Raw genomic sequence first — 13,631 nt, 5'->3', positions numbered from 1 at the left:
AAGTGCTGGGATTACAGGCGTGAGCCACTGCGCCCAGCCTGGTAGGTACTTTATATCCCAACTTCACAGGCAAATAAAGAAAGTTAAGAGGGTTAAGTGTATTTCCCAAGGTCATGAAAGATGGCAGCTGGTGGAGGTGGAAGGAGTATGTGAATTCAGACAACCTGATGTTGAAGTCTGAGCTCTGAACCTGGGCAATCTATCATCCCTCATCTCAATCCCAGAATAACAGACCCTAAATTCTGAATTAGCCACGTTTGAATTATGTGGACTTCCTGTACACCCCCCCCACCAAAAAAGGGCTCTAATACAAGATTTACCTCCTATTAAACGAATGCCCATTCCATGAATGTCCATACACTACATCTTCTGTGCTAAGTGGTAACAGCCAAGCTGGGATTAAAGAACTGCGGTAGATAATGCGTAAGTCTGATAATTAAGTCACTGTGTGTACACTTGAATGTGTGCGCAAAGAGTGTGTGTAATGAAGTCGCTATCTGATACCTCCCAGCATCATCTATGGTTCTAATAAGAAAAGAAGACATAATTACTCATCCTCAGTAAGTTTTTATTACAAAGGAGGAGAAATAGCTTCTTGTTACTTTTAACGCATTTTGAAGAAAATAAATTTGGTGGAGCGAGGGCAATCACAATGGCAAGTGGATCCTAAGATGAAGTTAATTTCTCTGCAGCCCTTCTGCTGTACTGTCATGGAAGGCATGAATAAAGGGTGATGAGTAGCAAACAACTTATGAGTACAGACCAGAGATCAGAGAGAAATTTCAAGTGTTTTTCCTCCAGCTGCTCACATCTGACAATGAAACGAGAGGGATATGGTATTAAATGATAAATAACTTGGCCCCCACATTCACAGCAATAATGGAAATGTGCATTCTCCAAGGTAACTAGTAGTATGCATCCTTAGCTATTCCACATTCAGAACTAGCACTTAGAAGGTAGGCTGTTAGGGACACAAAAGATACAGCGGCATTCTCATCTATGTGGAGCCGTAACAATATGTCAAGCCCAGCTAACCATAACCTGGAAACACTTTAACATCCCCAACTATCACCCCCAACTCTAAGGAATCTCTGTATGTGGCTTAACTTTAAGGACAATTTAAGTTTTAATAGAACAGTTAAGGAACCAAAAGGAATCAATGTTATTAACCCAAAACAGTACTTGTAATAGCTACATATACTACCTAGAAACTCATTTGGTATAAGTAACAGCTGAAACACCTATGTAACTTTAGGAAACCAAAAGCATGTTTTCCTCTATTGTATGAATGATGGCAATGCAAGAATCCACACTGAATTTCCATGGAGAATATTACAGGAGTCAGTTTGCTTACTTATTCGTGAATAAAGAAAGGTAGGAACTGCTACAAGGAACTACTATACATGGAACTCTTCAGTGTTATACTGAATGAAAATTACTGTCTCAATGACCTTGTTAGCATTCTCAGACTCCATGATTATTTCCAGATGGCAAATTATTTGTATTATACTTCTTAATGCCTGGGTTTCTATAAAAATATGATTTTATTGTTTGTAGTAAACACACAAAGAAATCATTTCTTTTAGAACTAAAAATGAATGCCCTTATTGTCAATCCTATTCGGAATGTTCTCCAAAGACTGACATCCAATAACGCCACAAGTTGTCTGTCCACTTAGAATCTAAGATCACTGAGGGAATTAACAATATTTTAGGGCCGGGCGCGGTGGCTCAAGCCTGTAATCCCAGCACTTTGGGAGGCCGAGACGGGTGGATCATGAGGTCAGGAGATCGAGACCATCCTGGCTAACACGGTGAAACCCCGTCTCTACTAAAAAAATACAAAAAATTAGCCGGGCGTGGTGGCAGACGCCTGTGGTCCCAGCTACTCGGGAGGCTGAGGCAGGAGAATGGCGTAAACCTGGGAGGCGGAGCTTGCAGTGAGCTGAGATCCGGCCACTGCACTCCAGCCTGGGCCACTGAGCGAGACTCCGTCTCAAAACAAACAAACAAACAAAAAAAAACAATATTTTATACTTCCTCAGTCCCCCTTTAGGTGCTGAGTTCAATAAAGAACACAAAGCAGGTATTCAGTAAATGTGGAAAGCCCTGATTATAGCCCAAAACATTCCTATTTGCACTCTGTGATATAAAGCTCCTCAATGATACTGACTCATTCAGAACAAAACCTCAAAGTAACTAAGTCACATGGTGACCTATAAAAGCTATGAGAGGGCAGCAGAAGGGTTGGAGATGTTAATCTAGGCTCTTTCCCTTGCAATTCATGAAGAGACACTCAAGCTAGCCCAGGTGAGAGCTCTTTACTCAGAGCGAACAGGATAATCTAAGAATCCCGTGGGAAGAACATCAGTGCAGTGGGACCCAGAAGAGTCAAGGAAGAGATGGCTGTGCACGCACTCCCCTCGGCAATCTGCTGCTCTCCCCACAGCTTCCCTGTCCTCTGCTTTTCCCAGTTTCCTGCCCTAGCATGTGAGCTTGCCTATGCCAGCCCTAACCTTGCTCATCATTAAGGTAATTCTTTTTTTATTTTTAATTTTTACAGATACATTAAGGGTAATTCTTGAATTATCCATTCACCTTTCCCCTCTACTAACTGCCTCAGTCTCTCAGTTTCTCAATTCTAAATTCTAAAAATGAAATTTGGCTCAATTAATCTTTTCATGCCAGGCCACAAGGATCACAGATTGTCATTCCATATTACTAGTCCTTCAAAAAGCTAAGTAAAGACTTCGCCACCTATTTTACTATTTAGTTCAGAAATCTACAGTGCAAAGCGATCTTTTTAATCAACAATACTTCTTTCTCCTGCTTCTAAGTACGCGCTATCCATAATTCTACCCTGCCTCTTCTACTTGCCTGAGCTCCTGCTTTTGACTACTTGTTCCATAAATACTTTGGGTCAGCGCATTCAAACAAAATCAGACCTCTCCATTTGTAAATAAGCCCAATCAAATGAATACTTCCTAAGAGAATGAAAGCTTCCTAATAGAATACCTAATTCACTACCTTTAAAACCTCAGCTCAGTTAGGAACTTAACCACTTGATACTATCATAGCCTCCACCTACCCTGTGGAAGTGTGGGCTCGAAATACACCTACCAGGGTAGGACAGTGGTGTCCCTATGTGTTTTGATGGTTGAATATTAATAAAGCAGAAGCCATGGATCCTATCCCCATAGGCAAGATAACCACACAACCTATCATCCACATTCAGACATTTTTGAGAGTGAAAGGGGAGGCTGTTTAATAGTTTGGCAGGACAACAGACAGGGATCAGGACATAGAGGCAGCTGTGTTCTACACCACAGACTCCGATTCTAAGGGAACACAGCAGCAGAGTTGAGAAGACAACCCAAGTCCCCACATAAAATACAAAGACCCTTCTGCTTACCTCATATAGAGCTATTTCATGAAATGTGACCCAAGGCCCTCGATTCAATAAACTGCCATTATTCTAGTCTCGGTGACTGGCGGTAGATGTCTCCTCCTCCCCATGCCTCACCTCATTAGCTTTTGTTGTCTTTAACATCGTTATCATATCTACTAATGTATATCATAAAGGGCATTCACCCAGTTATTTTTACAGTGCCCAAACGTACTTTATACACAACATTTCACCATGGCAAAGGGATTCTCATTAATAGTATAAACAATGAAACACACTTCTCAGTTACAACCCCAAACCAACTTTTTATTTTATGATTGTTAAAAAGATAAAATACCGAATTACTCAACATTTCAAAGCTATTGGTTTTTGTTTCTTTCATTGCTCCACTAGCCATGTTATCTGCTGTGAGCAAAACCAAATTCAATTTCTTCTTCTTTTTAAAATCTTGCAGAGAAACAAAGCTTATTTCCTTCTGCTCATCTTTTTCCCTTATAGCTTCAGTAAACTGAAGGAGAAAAAATCTTGATCATTTTCATCCATTTGATTATCTTTTAATAAGTACAGAGAAGCAAGAAAATAAGAAAGTGGAAATAACTATTTATTCCCAGAGCAAATATTTCATCATCTGTTATTCTTACACAACAACTATGAGGATGTGCTGAATACAGAACCTCAAACAAAAACATGAGAAACAGCAGTGTGTGATTTAGAAAAAGGTATCTAAACATACTGCACCCTACTTCCCATATTGTTTTTGTAGACAGCTTTAATGTGTTGTATTAGACCAATACTGACAACAGAAGCTTCAGCTTTTATTGCTGTTAATATCCTGAGCAATTACCGTAACTCAGCAGGAACCTCTGCCCAGGACAGCAACTATCACATTGTAATCAGCATTTCATAAGAGATGCTGTTCAAACATGAAGGCACCTGCTAATGTGCAAAAAACTGTACAAAGGGGGCTCAAGATCTAATAGGTAAAATAAAAATATTTACAATTTTATTTCCCAGCTATGTATTTTTTATGGTGCACTGATGTTTGGTTTAGTAAAAATCACACACAAAGACAATGGGCAGGAAAAGGGCAGTAGCAGCAGCCACTACCAAATCAAAACGCTTCAGAAATAAGGCTGCACCCGTATTTCAGGTGTCAGTGCTACATCTGTTTTTCTAAAAAAAAAAAACACTTTGGAAGAAAAGATATAAGTAGCAAAGACCTCTAAAAATGGTTTCTAAAAATTCATACTGACATAAAAACTGGATACAAAGCATTTGATTTACAAGATTAAACTGGAAGGCCATCTTGCAATGCAACCAGGAAAGTTAAAAGCCGCCTATCAAGAATAGATCCATCTTAGAAGTAAATGGCACATCTGACTTTGTCTTAAAACAGTAAGCATGCAACAACCTAAGCAATAACTTTTTAACAAAGAAAAATAAATAACATGCGTTTTGTTTGTTTACTGAATATACTAATTTGGTACTTGGGCCATTAAAATGATTAAAAAAACAAAGGAGATGCAGAAAAGATCTTTTCCAACTACATTTTTTAGACTGAAATATCACATATAACGTATGTCAGAACACAAATATTGTCAAATTACAAAGGATGTTGGAAATAAGAGCATTCAGATAGCGATACACATCTCCACAAGGCTAAGGAATTAGGAATTCTCTACGCCTAAGAGTAGAGACAGTGGTTCACAATTTTCCAAGTACTAGGATCCCTTGTAAGATGAGAATGTTTCAGAAGATTCCCAAATGATACAACTTTGGTAGTATTTCAAATACCAATTGTTTGAGGAAAATAACAAACACTGGTTCCTGACAGGCGTGGTAGCTCACACTTGTAATCCCAGCACTCTGGGAGGCCAAAGCAGGCAAATCACTTGAGGTTAGAAGTTGGAGACCAGCCTGGCCAACATGGCAAAATCCTGTCCCTGCTAAAAATACAAAAAAATTAGCCGCTGCACTGGCACACACCTGTAATCCCAGCTACTCGGGAGGCTGAGGCAGGAGAATTGCTTGTTCCCAGGAGGCAGAGGCTGCAGTGAGCCAAGACTGCACCACTGCACTCCAGCCTGGGCGACAAAGCAAGACTCTGTCTCAAACAACAACAAACAGTGGTTCTTAACTGTGTATTGCTTTTAAATAAGTGAAATTTTTAAAAATCATAAAAGCATACTGAAAACAGGTTGAAAAACTGTTGTCCAGACGTATGAGATCAATTTATTCATATAAAGCTTAGCATGTTTATTTGCAGACCTCTGCCAAATCTCTGCAGATATCCAGGGATCCAAAGCCTAAAGTGTGGGAACCACTGGTCTAAAAAAGTGATTTCATAATGAGGAACATCAACACTTACATATTCAGGAAGAATTTTTAATGAGAAAGTAGAGTAGCTATGTTCTCACTTCTGCAACACATGCACTAAAACTGGAAAGAAAGTATAACAGCTTTACCGTGCCCAAGCCAGACTTCTTTCAACCTCTACCCCAGGAAACCCCCACAATTTCAACATACTCCACACTAGCCGAAATATTGAAGGACGTGACAGGTTTCCATTGGAAACTATTCTCTGACCCATTTATATTATTTTCCCTACTCATCAATTTACTGAATTTACTTTACTTCAGACTCTTAACAACGGCTGAGAAGAAACAAGCTACTTCAGAAATTTAAGTGAATTTATCTGAAATTGTCAAAAGTTACCAAAGGGATAAAAACTTCAGAAATATTGTTTACAATATTAGCATTATGAGAGTAAGTGCTACCAAGCTGAAAAGATGGAACTAGTAACCCTCATTTTAGTGCTACTGCCACAAGGCAGTCAGCACTCAAAAGGTGAACTGGTAACCACGTCAACAGCGATGGACTAACAATAAGAAATAGCCAATGGAACTGGAAAGAGAGAATACAGAGCAGAGTGAACAGCACATTAAAAACGCTTACCAGTTTGAAGTCTTGAATGCTACAGATGAAATACGGTGTGTTTGGCCTCCGACTCTCGATATACACACAGTCTTTAAAAGAAAAAGAAATTTTAAAACAATGGCATTTAAGGGAACAAAGACAGGGCCCATAAAGCCACTGCATAAATAAATAAATGACAAGGCACATATCTTTTATTGTAATTTTTTTTCCAAAAGATGATACTAAATTGCAAATATCTTTATGCTAAAGGAAAACAGGCCTTTGGTTCTTCCTGATTATTTTTCTAATAATTTAAAGAACCTGATGAAGCCTAAATTATTTTCTTCAGAGTCCCTAAAGGAGGGGAGGATTCCAAGGGATTATCCATATTCAGATGAAGACACTTAGATAAAAGAAACTGCTCACTCAAGATCACACATCAAGGTGAAATCTTGAGTATCTTATTCAGACAGATGCTCACATGTCTTCCAAAACAGAGAAATGGCTTTGCCACGTGCTGCTATATTTGTAATAAATATTTTGTGAGGAAATAAGTGAAACACGCAAAAATGACTAGTTTGAACATGCTACTACAATGACCTTTTCAACTAACCAAAAAGAGAAAGAAAACTAATCTCTTAGAGACAATTTGCCATTACATCGTACCCTAAACACATTTTATTTTCCAATTGTAAACAAAACCAATGCCACTAATCAGAGATGGAATAAAGTAAATCAAGCTGCATTTTCTTCAGGGAAGAAGAGTGCTTTCTTAAATTACATTCGACATGGCAGTGGTTGGAAAATAATTTTTGATGCTCTCAATGACTGGAGTGTAAAGCATTGTTTTTTTTCCTTTTTTTTTGGCTGGTCTCCAACTCCTGGGCTCAAACAATCCTCCCACCTCAGCCACCCAAAGTGTCAGGATTAAAGGCATGAGCCACCATGCTTGGCCAAGGTTGCTTTTTAAAATGCCACGTTAAGACACTTAAATAAAAAGCAATGATTTTAAGGAGAGCAGTGGCTATAGACACAGGTAACCTCCTCCTACCCCCATATCACAACCTGAGATCATCATAAAGCTTAGGACAGGAAAGTCTATGTATTATTTACTGAAAAGTAAAGTCACAGTCAATCAAATCTAGGAAGAGTGACCGTAATGCCTCATTCATTCACTCATTTTGCATAGACAGGGCCTCACTATGTTGTCCAGGCTAGTCTCAAACTCTTGGGCTCAAGCTATCCCCCTGCCTCGGCCTCCTGAAGTGCTGCGATTACACGCAAAAACCACCATGCCCATCCCATAATGCCACTCATTTCATACTTCCTCTTGACCCTTCAGAATAGGTGTGTCTCAGAATAATTCAGATGCTTGGCAACACAGGCAACTTCCTCTACTGCCTCATTTGTCTTATGCGTTGAGAGCCAAGAAAAAGCACAGAAGTAGCAACAGGGAGTCATCACAAGCCCCAACAGACCCACTAAGACGATCAAGAAGAAAGTCCTCACAAATGAGACATTCCAAAAACCTTTCTGCAGAACATCAGGATCTTTGTACCTACCCAAAAGGCACTCCAGAAAAAGAAATCTCAATGCCAACTATTTAGGCATTCAGAATTCCCCAAATGATTCTCTACTCAACGATGGACTCAACAGAGATTTAACCCCTGCATCCATGTAAAACAGGAGCTCAGGAACGAACTGTTGACTAAGCTTTCCCTATATCTTGTTCCAAGGTCCCAGATGCTAAATAACTCTGCTTCAGCATTCAGGCAACATCAACTTAACATGCTAATCATCTTAAGGGACAAGCAAGAGAATTCTTCCCACCACAGTAGATCATTCTTTCATACTCCTACCTTGGTATTCAAGTAAAAACAGAAGAAACTCAGTTCCCTAGATAAAAACTGTATCTCCAAATTATGCAATTTTGCAACAACCCAAAGTTCTTCGTTTCCTGTGTTTCAGTCCCTGTTATACCCACTGCCAGCATTTCAAATCTCTAGTTATCAATTATTTACCCATCTTACTCAACTCAACATGCCCTCTCCTTTCTGTCGCTTCCTATATACTATATTTCATGACATTAACACCATCATAGCCTAGCTACTGACAGGGGAGGAGCATCACCACCTTGGACAAGCACCGCCATTTTAAAGTTCCCCTTGATCAAAAACTGCCTAAATCCAACCCAAAGGGCATCAGCCTAATGGCCAATGACATCATGACCATAAACCACAACTGATATCTCCAACCAGAAACATTCCAACCCTAAGATAAACCCCTCTCTGACCATAGACATGCCAGCCCAGAGATAACCTCCCCTCTGGCTAGAGAGATGTCAGCCCTGAAACATTCCAACCCCACAATAAACTTCTCCTCCACCAAGAAACATTCCAAGCCTGTGATAAGCTCTCTTGCCCTAAACCCTTAAGTAATACTCTTAGTCTATAATAGAGAGTGCTCCTGACCAAAATCAGCCAGAAGCCCCTGTCTGGTTTATTCTCCAAAATGAACCTGTCTTTGACTGTTGAGCCACTTTTCATACTTCTTTCCTCATTCTTTAACTCTTACAGTTACGACTCACTGGCTTCAGAACTAATAGGTCCCTTTCTAATTAATGGCTTCTACCTTCTTAAGGCTCAAGTGACAAAAAATACTTCAATGGTCTGGTCTCACTCCACACCCCATCTTCCCCTAGGATGCATTCACTACAAGAAATCCCAGCTCTGCTCCCAGTCTGCAAAACTCTTTCTTCTTTCCTTCTATCAGTCCCTGATCACACCAACCTTAGAATTAGTTATTAGTTCCATATGGAATAACTTCTCATGGCTCCTCTGTAACTAAATGGCAACACCTCCCTTCTTTTACATAACATTAACAATTTACTTTCCTTATCAAGTTATTTGGCAGTCACGTGGTCTGCACTGTCCACTAACAATTTACTATCAATCTTGTAGACTCAGAGGAATGTACTCAATTCTACCTTTCCTGTACTCACCAATGACTAATGTCTGCCATTAGTGTGGGGGTTAAAAAATATAAAAAAATAAGGGCAATGCAGGTGGATCACCTGGGGTCAGGAGTTCAAGACTACCTGGCCAACATGGTGAAACCCCAACTCCACTAAAAATACAAAAATTAGCTGGGTGTGGTGGTATGCACCTGTCATCCCAGCTACTCAGATCGCTTGAACCCAGGAGGTGGAGATTGTAGTGAGCTGAGATCACGCCACTGCACTCCAGCCTGGGCAACAGTGGAACTGTCTTTAAAAAAAAAAAAAAAAACTGAAATAAACGGGAGATGCTTAGAAAGCAAAGACTACATATAATGTTATTCTTTTTACACAAAGTTTTATTTATATATACTTTAATTAATCCATAGGATCATGACACACCGTCTTACTCTGAGACACAAAACTAATTTACATATAAAAAACTTTCCAGAAAAAGGAAAGAGAACCTATGTTCTTTCATTTCCCACTGCAAAGTTACATTCAGGAAAAGGACTGCCTGTAAATACACTAAGATGTAGCTCTGTTAGAGAAGGAAGGAAAGGAACATGCTGGTATGTCAAGGGCAACCAAGCACATCTGTTTGCCTGAACACATCTCAGCAGTTGTACTGGAGCTGCCTCACACACCTAGCCCGAGAAATGCTGCCATGAGGGGTAAGTGTGAGAGACATCCTCAACTGGACATACGGAATTACCGCTATTACTTTTTATTAGATTAAAAGCCACCTCTTTTTGTTTAAAAAGCAATTATGGCAACTCAAACTAATCCAGAGCTATGAGTTCATATCAGACAGTCCAATACACAAGGCTAATAATCTGTAAAATGGGTGAGTGCATCAAGGGATCTCTATTAGTACTTAGAAACGCATATATGAAAAAGTTAGAGAAGCTCACTGCAAAATTAAGTGACAAAACTTACAGTTTTGTAAGCCACTAGAGGGTGGTTATAAAAAAAAAAAACAAACTTTGCATACATAGTGGTAAAACACAGAATGGCTAAGACTGGGGTAATAAGAACTAAAAATGTTTCACACTATGTAAAACTTGCCATAGGAATGGGGAAAAAAACACATTGTTTTGACCTGATTTGTCTAATTCATTTTTAAAATCAAAGCATGATGAATTATTATAGGGTCAAACTTTTCTTTACAACCCTCTGACAAATATTAGGATGACCCAACAAAAAATAAACATAATTTAGAATTCAAGTCTCACAGAAAAAAATTCTACTTTATATTACTCTTAAAAATATTCAAAACAAGGTTCAATTAAAGCCAAATTCTCATATAAAAAGTATTTCCCTTTGGCTTATTAATCAAGCAGCTATTTAAGAAAATAATTTATATAAATGTTTATAGTTAGCACAAAAATATAGTGCTTTATTTGAAAAGGGAAAGATAAGAACGTAGTCAAGAGCAATGTTAAAATCTCAGTTGGAATATATGCCCAGTAATCTTTTAAAGCCAAAATGATTTGGCAAGATTTTCATGCAATTTATGAGTGCATGGGTTGTCTGACGCTGGTTATAAAATTGGTTTTAGTCAGTAGGATCAATGATTCTTAACCTGAAAATCTCCCATGGTCCCCAAGTACTGCAGATACTTCTTTTTTTATTAGAAAGCTAGCAGTTCTCAAAGAACTGCGCAAAGCTGATGCGATCCATTAAATGCATAATGCACATTTTCAGAATTACCCACATAAAAACACGTATTTACCAGAATTGAGCAAACGGTTTCTGCAGGGCAAGTATATATATTTTTTAAATCTTCAAATCAGCATGCCTGTAATGGGCCAGAAAAATGAGTGAGGCTATTACCATCAATATCAATTATTCCAAACAACACGATAACTAATGTGTCTTTACTAGGGATGTCTAGAAATGAAACCATGGGTCTGGGTTGAGACTTACTCTCTAACTCTAACATCCAACCTCTGTCTGGGAATGGATCACAGGATTAAGTGACCTCAAATCCTTGTTAACAGGGAGCAACAAAATCCGTAATTTGGGCAATGATACTGAAAAGAGGTATTTCTGGTTGTTTCTCACAGCCTCAGCATAGCTTCATGTCCAAAGATCTATTGTGCCATCTGTAAACAACAGAGCATTTGCTAAGCTGGGGAAGGAAGTCAGCCAAAACGTGAAGGCAGATTCTCAAGGCAAAGAAGGTCCTCTGCTTTTTCAACCCTCAGCAAATCAGCAGGTTTATGTAAATATAGCAAAAGCACAGTCCTCTCAAGGGTAAAAATCATCGTCTGAAGCATTAGGCAGTTTGTCATTATGAAACACAAAGAACCTGTCAGCATCTTTCCTGACAGCCTCCTACAGAGCAGAGTGGACACTTACCTCACCCACTAATTTAGCAAGCAGTGCCATACACGCCAGCATTAAAGCTGTGGTCACAACATACATAGGCAACGCACAGCCACTGCTCCACCTCATAAAGAATTTTCCTATCAATGTGTTTCTGCCTATTAATCTTTGAAATACCTTCTCATCCCTTTGCAAAGCATGGCAGTGCCACTATGATATAATTTCCAACAGAAAACCCTGTTGTAAAAAGCACACATGAACAAAGACTTTCTCACAAAGATTTCTCGGAGACCAAGCTGGGTGGCACAGCAGCGAACACATGGGAAGTTGACTCTCAGGACTGTGCCGCTCTTCTGCTTTCTATTTCTCCTCTACATGACTCCTCCACCCTCAATGCTTGGAGGTAACAGTCAATGAGGTACAGTATGTTGGTCTAATATGGCAGAATAAAAAATTCACCAGTACCTCTCTATAGTTAAAACAGATGTCCCCCATTTTCCAAGACACACACAGAGTGTATATGTTATGTGTGTGTGCATGCTGGAAACAACACTGAAATCCTGTTCCCAAATTCCAACCCAGAGTCTCTGCATACTGCATGTCCTCCAACAAACCCTCCCATTTCTAGTCTCCCAAACCATAAAACAGCCAAACCCATCACCATTCCTCAACTCTATGAACAATGCACTGTTCTTCATAGTAAACGCTCAAAAATTGTATGAGCAACAAACAAACTGAACAAAGACATGGTTAAATAAAAGAGAGATCCTAGCAAGAAAGTCGCTATGCTCTACCAATATGAACAAAACAAATGCTGTCTTCTAATACTTCTTTAGGAAATAACTCGATTGCCAGGTAACCTACTTTAGTTTTCTGCCAGAATCTTTGCTGTGAGGGGTACTCATATTGACTGTAACACTGGAGAATTTGAAAGGGAAAAGGACTGCTGCTTGGAAAGCTCACGTGAGAGCATCACTGGAGCCCTGGAGTTCAAAGCTGCAGTGAGCTATGATCCAGCCACTATACTCCAACCTAGGTGATACATACATACACACATACATACATGGAAAAGGAAACAAAAACTGGGAAAAGTGCACCTCCGTAAATGAAACCTTCCTAGTCCTTACCCTTACTCTGTTTATCATCTGTTATCAAAATCAGCTGCATCATCTTAAAGATTCTAAACTTGGTAGAAAAAGATCTCAGATAACACATATCTTTGTTTCCTTCTTTTTTAAACATCACAGTAATTAAATTCCATGTATTGAAATGTCTATAGATTCCCAAGTAGTGCTACAAAGCCTACCTGGGCTTTTGTTGGAACAGAGAACACTAAATACTTCTAGCAAACATTCATCTGTCTTTATCCTCACTGCTAAGAAGGACAGTTAAGTTATGAGAAAAAACAAGTTGAGGGGAAGAGGTCACAATAAACTAAAAGGGATTTTGTTGAAAATTCCTACATTTCTCTTTTCTCCTTTAGAAGTCAGGAAATCTGCCAATGTATTGAAAACTTAAAAACTGATCTGAAATAATCATCTTCCCAACTTTAAAAAATAATGCTGGGCCAGGCATGGTGGCACATGCCTGTAATTCCAGCACTTTGGGAGGCTGAGGCAGAGGACTGCCTGTGCCCTGGAGTTTGAGGTTACAGTGAGCTAGGATTGTACCACCACTACACTCCGGCCTGGGTGACCACATGAAACCTTGTCCCTTAAAAAAAAACAGTGATGTGGATGTTTTGGAGTAACTGCTGCAGCATGACCCCCACCTTCCCAAATCAATCATATGCTACACAAACTTGCGAACTCCGTGGAACAAGAAAAGCAAAATTATCCTGCCAGCAGCAAAAACCTTATTATACTGATATGCTAAATATTAGTCATGGTTGGACACATATTACCCAAGCAAAGAACACTGTAAGCACTCTCATCTCCTTATTTTATTCTGAAAACATTCCTTAAATAGCACCCCTTATCACCTG

The 13,631-nt window shown here is 39.3% G+C and overlaps 1 protein-coding gene across 1 annotated transcript in view; it reads right to left on the bottom strand.

Annotated features, from left to right (window-relative positions):
* The window catches only part of RERE (arginine-glutamic acid dipeptide (RE) repeats), a 483,164-nt gene that overhangs the window by 283,074 nt on the left and 186,459 nt on the right, over nt 1-13,631 (bottom strand). Inside the window, exon 3 of the mRNA XM_011938300.1 lies at nt 6,361-6,431. Within this exon, the coding sequence (XP_011793690.1) occupies nt 6,361-6,431 (71 nt within the window). The remainder of the gene's footprint in view (nt 1-6,360; nt 6,432-13,631) is intronic.

Source organism: Colobus angolensis, unplaced genomic scaffold (genome assembly GCF_000951035.1).
Source record: "Colobus angolensis palliatus isolate OR3802 unplaced genomic scaffold, Cang.pa_1.0 Scaffold170, whole genome shotgun sequence".
NCBI classification, from domain to species: Eukaryota; Metazoa; Chordata; class Mammalia; order Primates; family Cercopithecidae; genus Colobus; species Colobus angolensis.
This window is presented reverse-complemented; position numbering and strand designations above follow the sequence as displayed.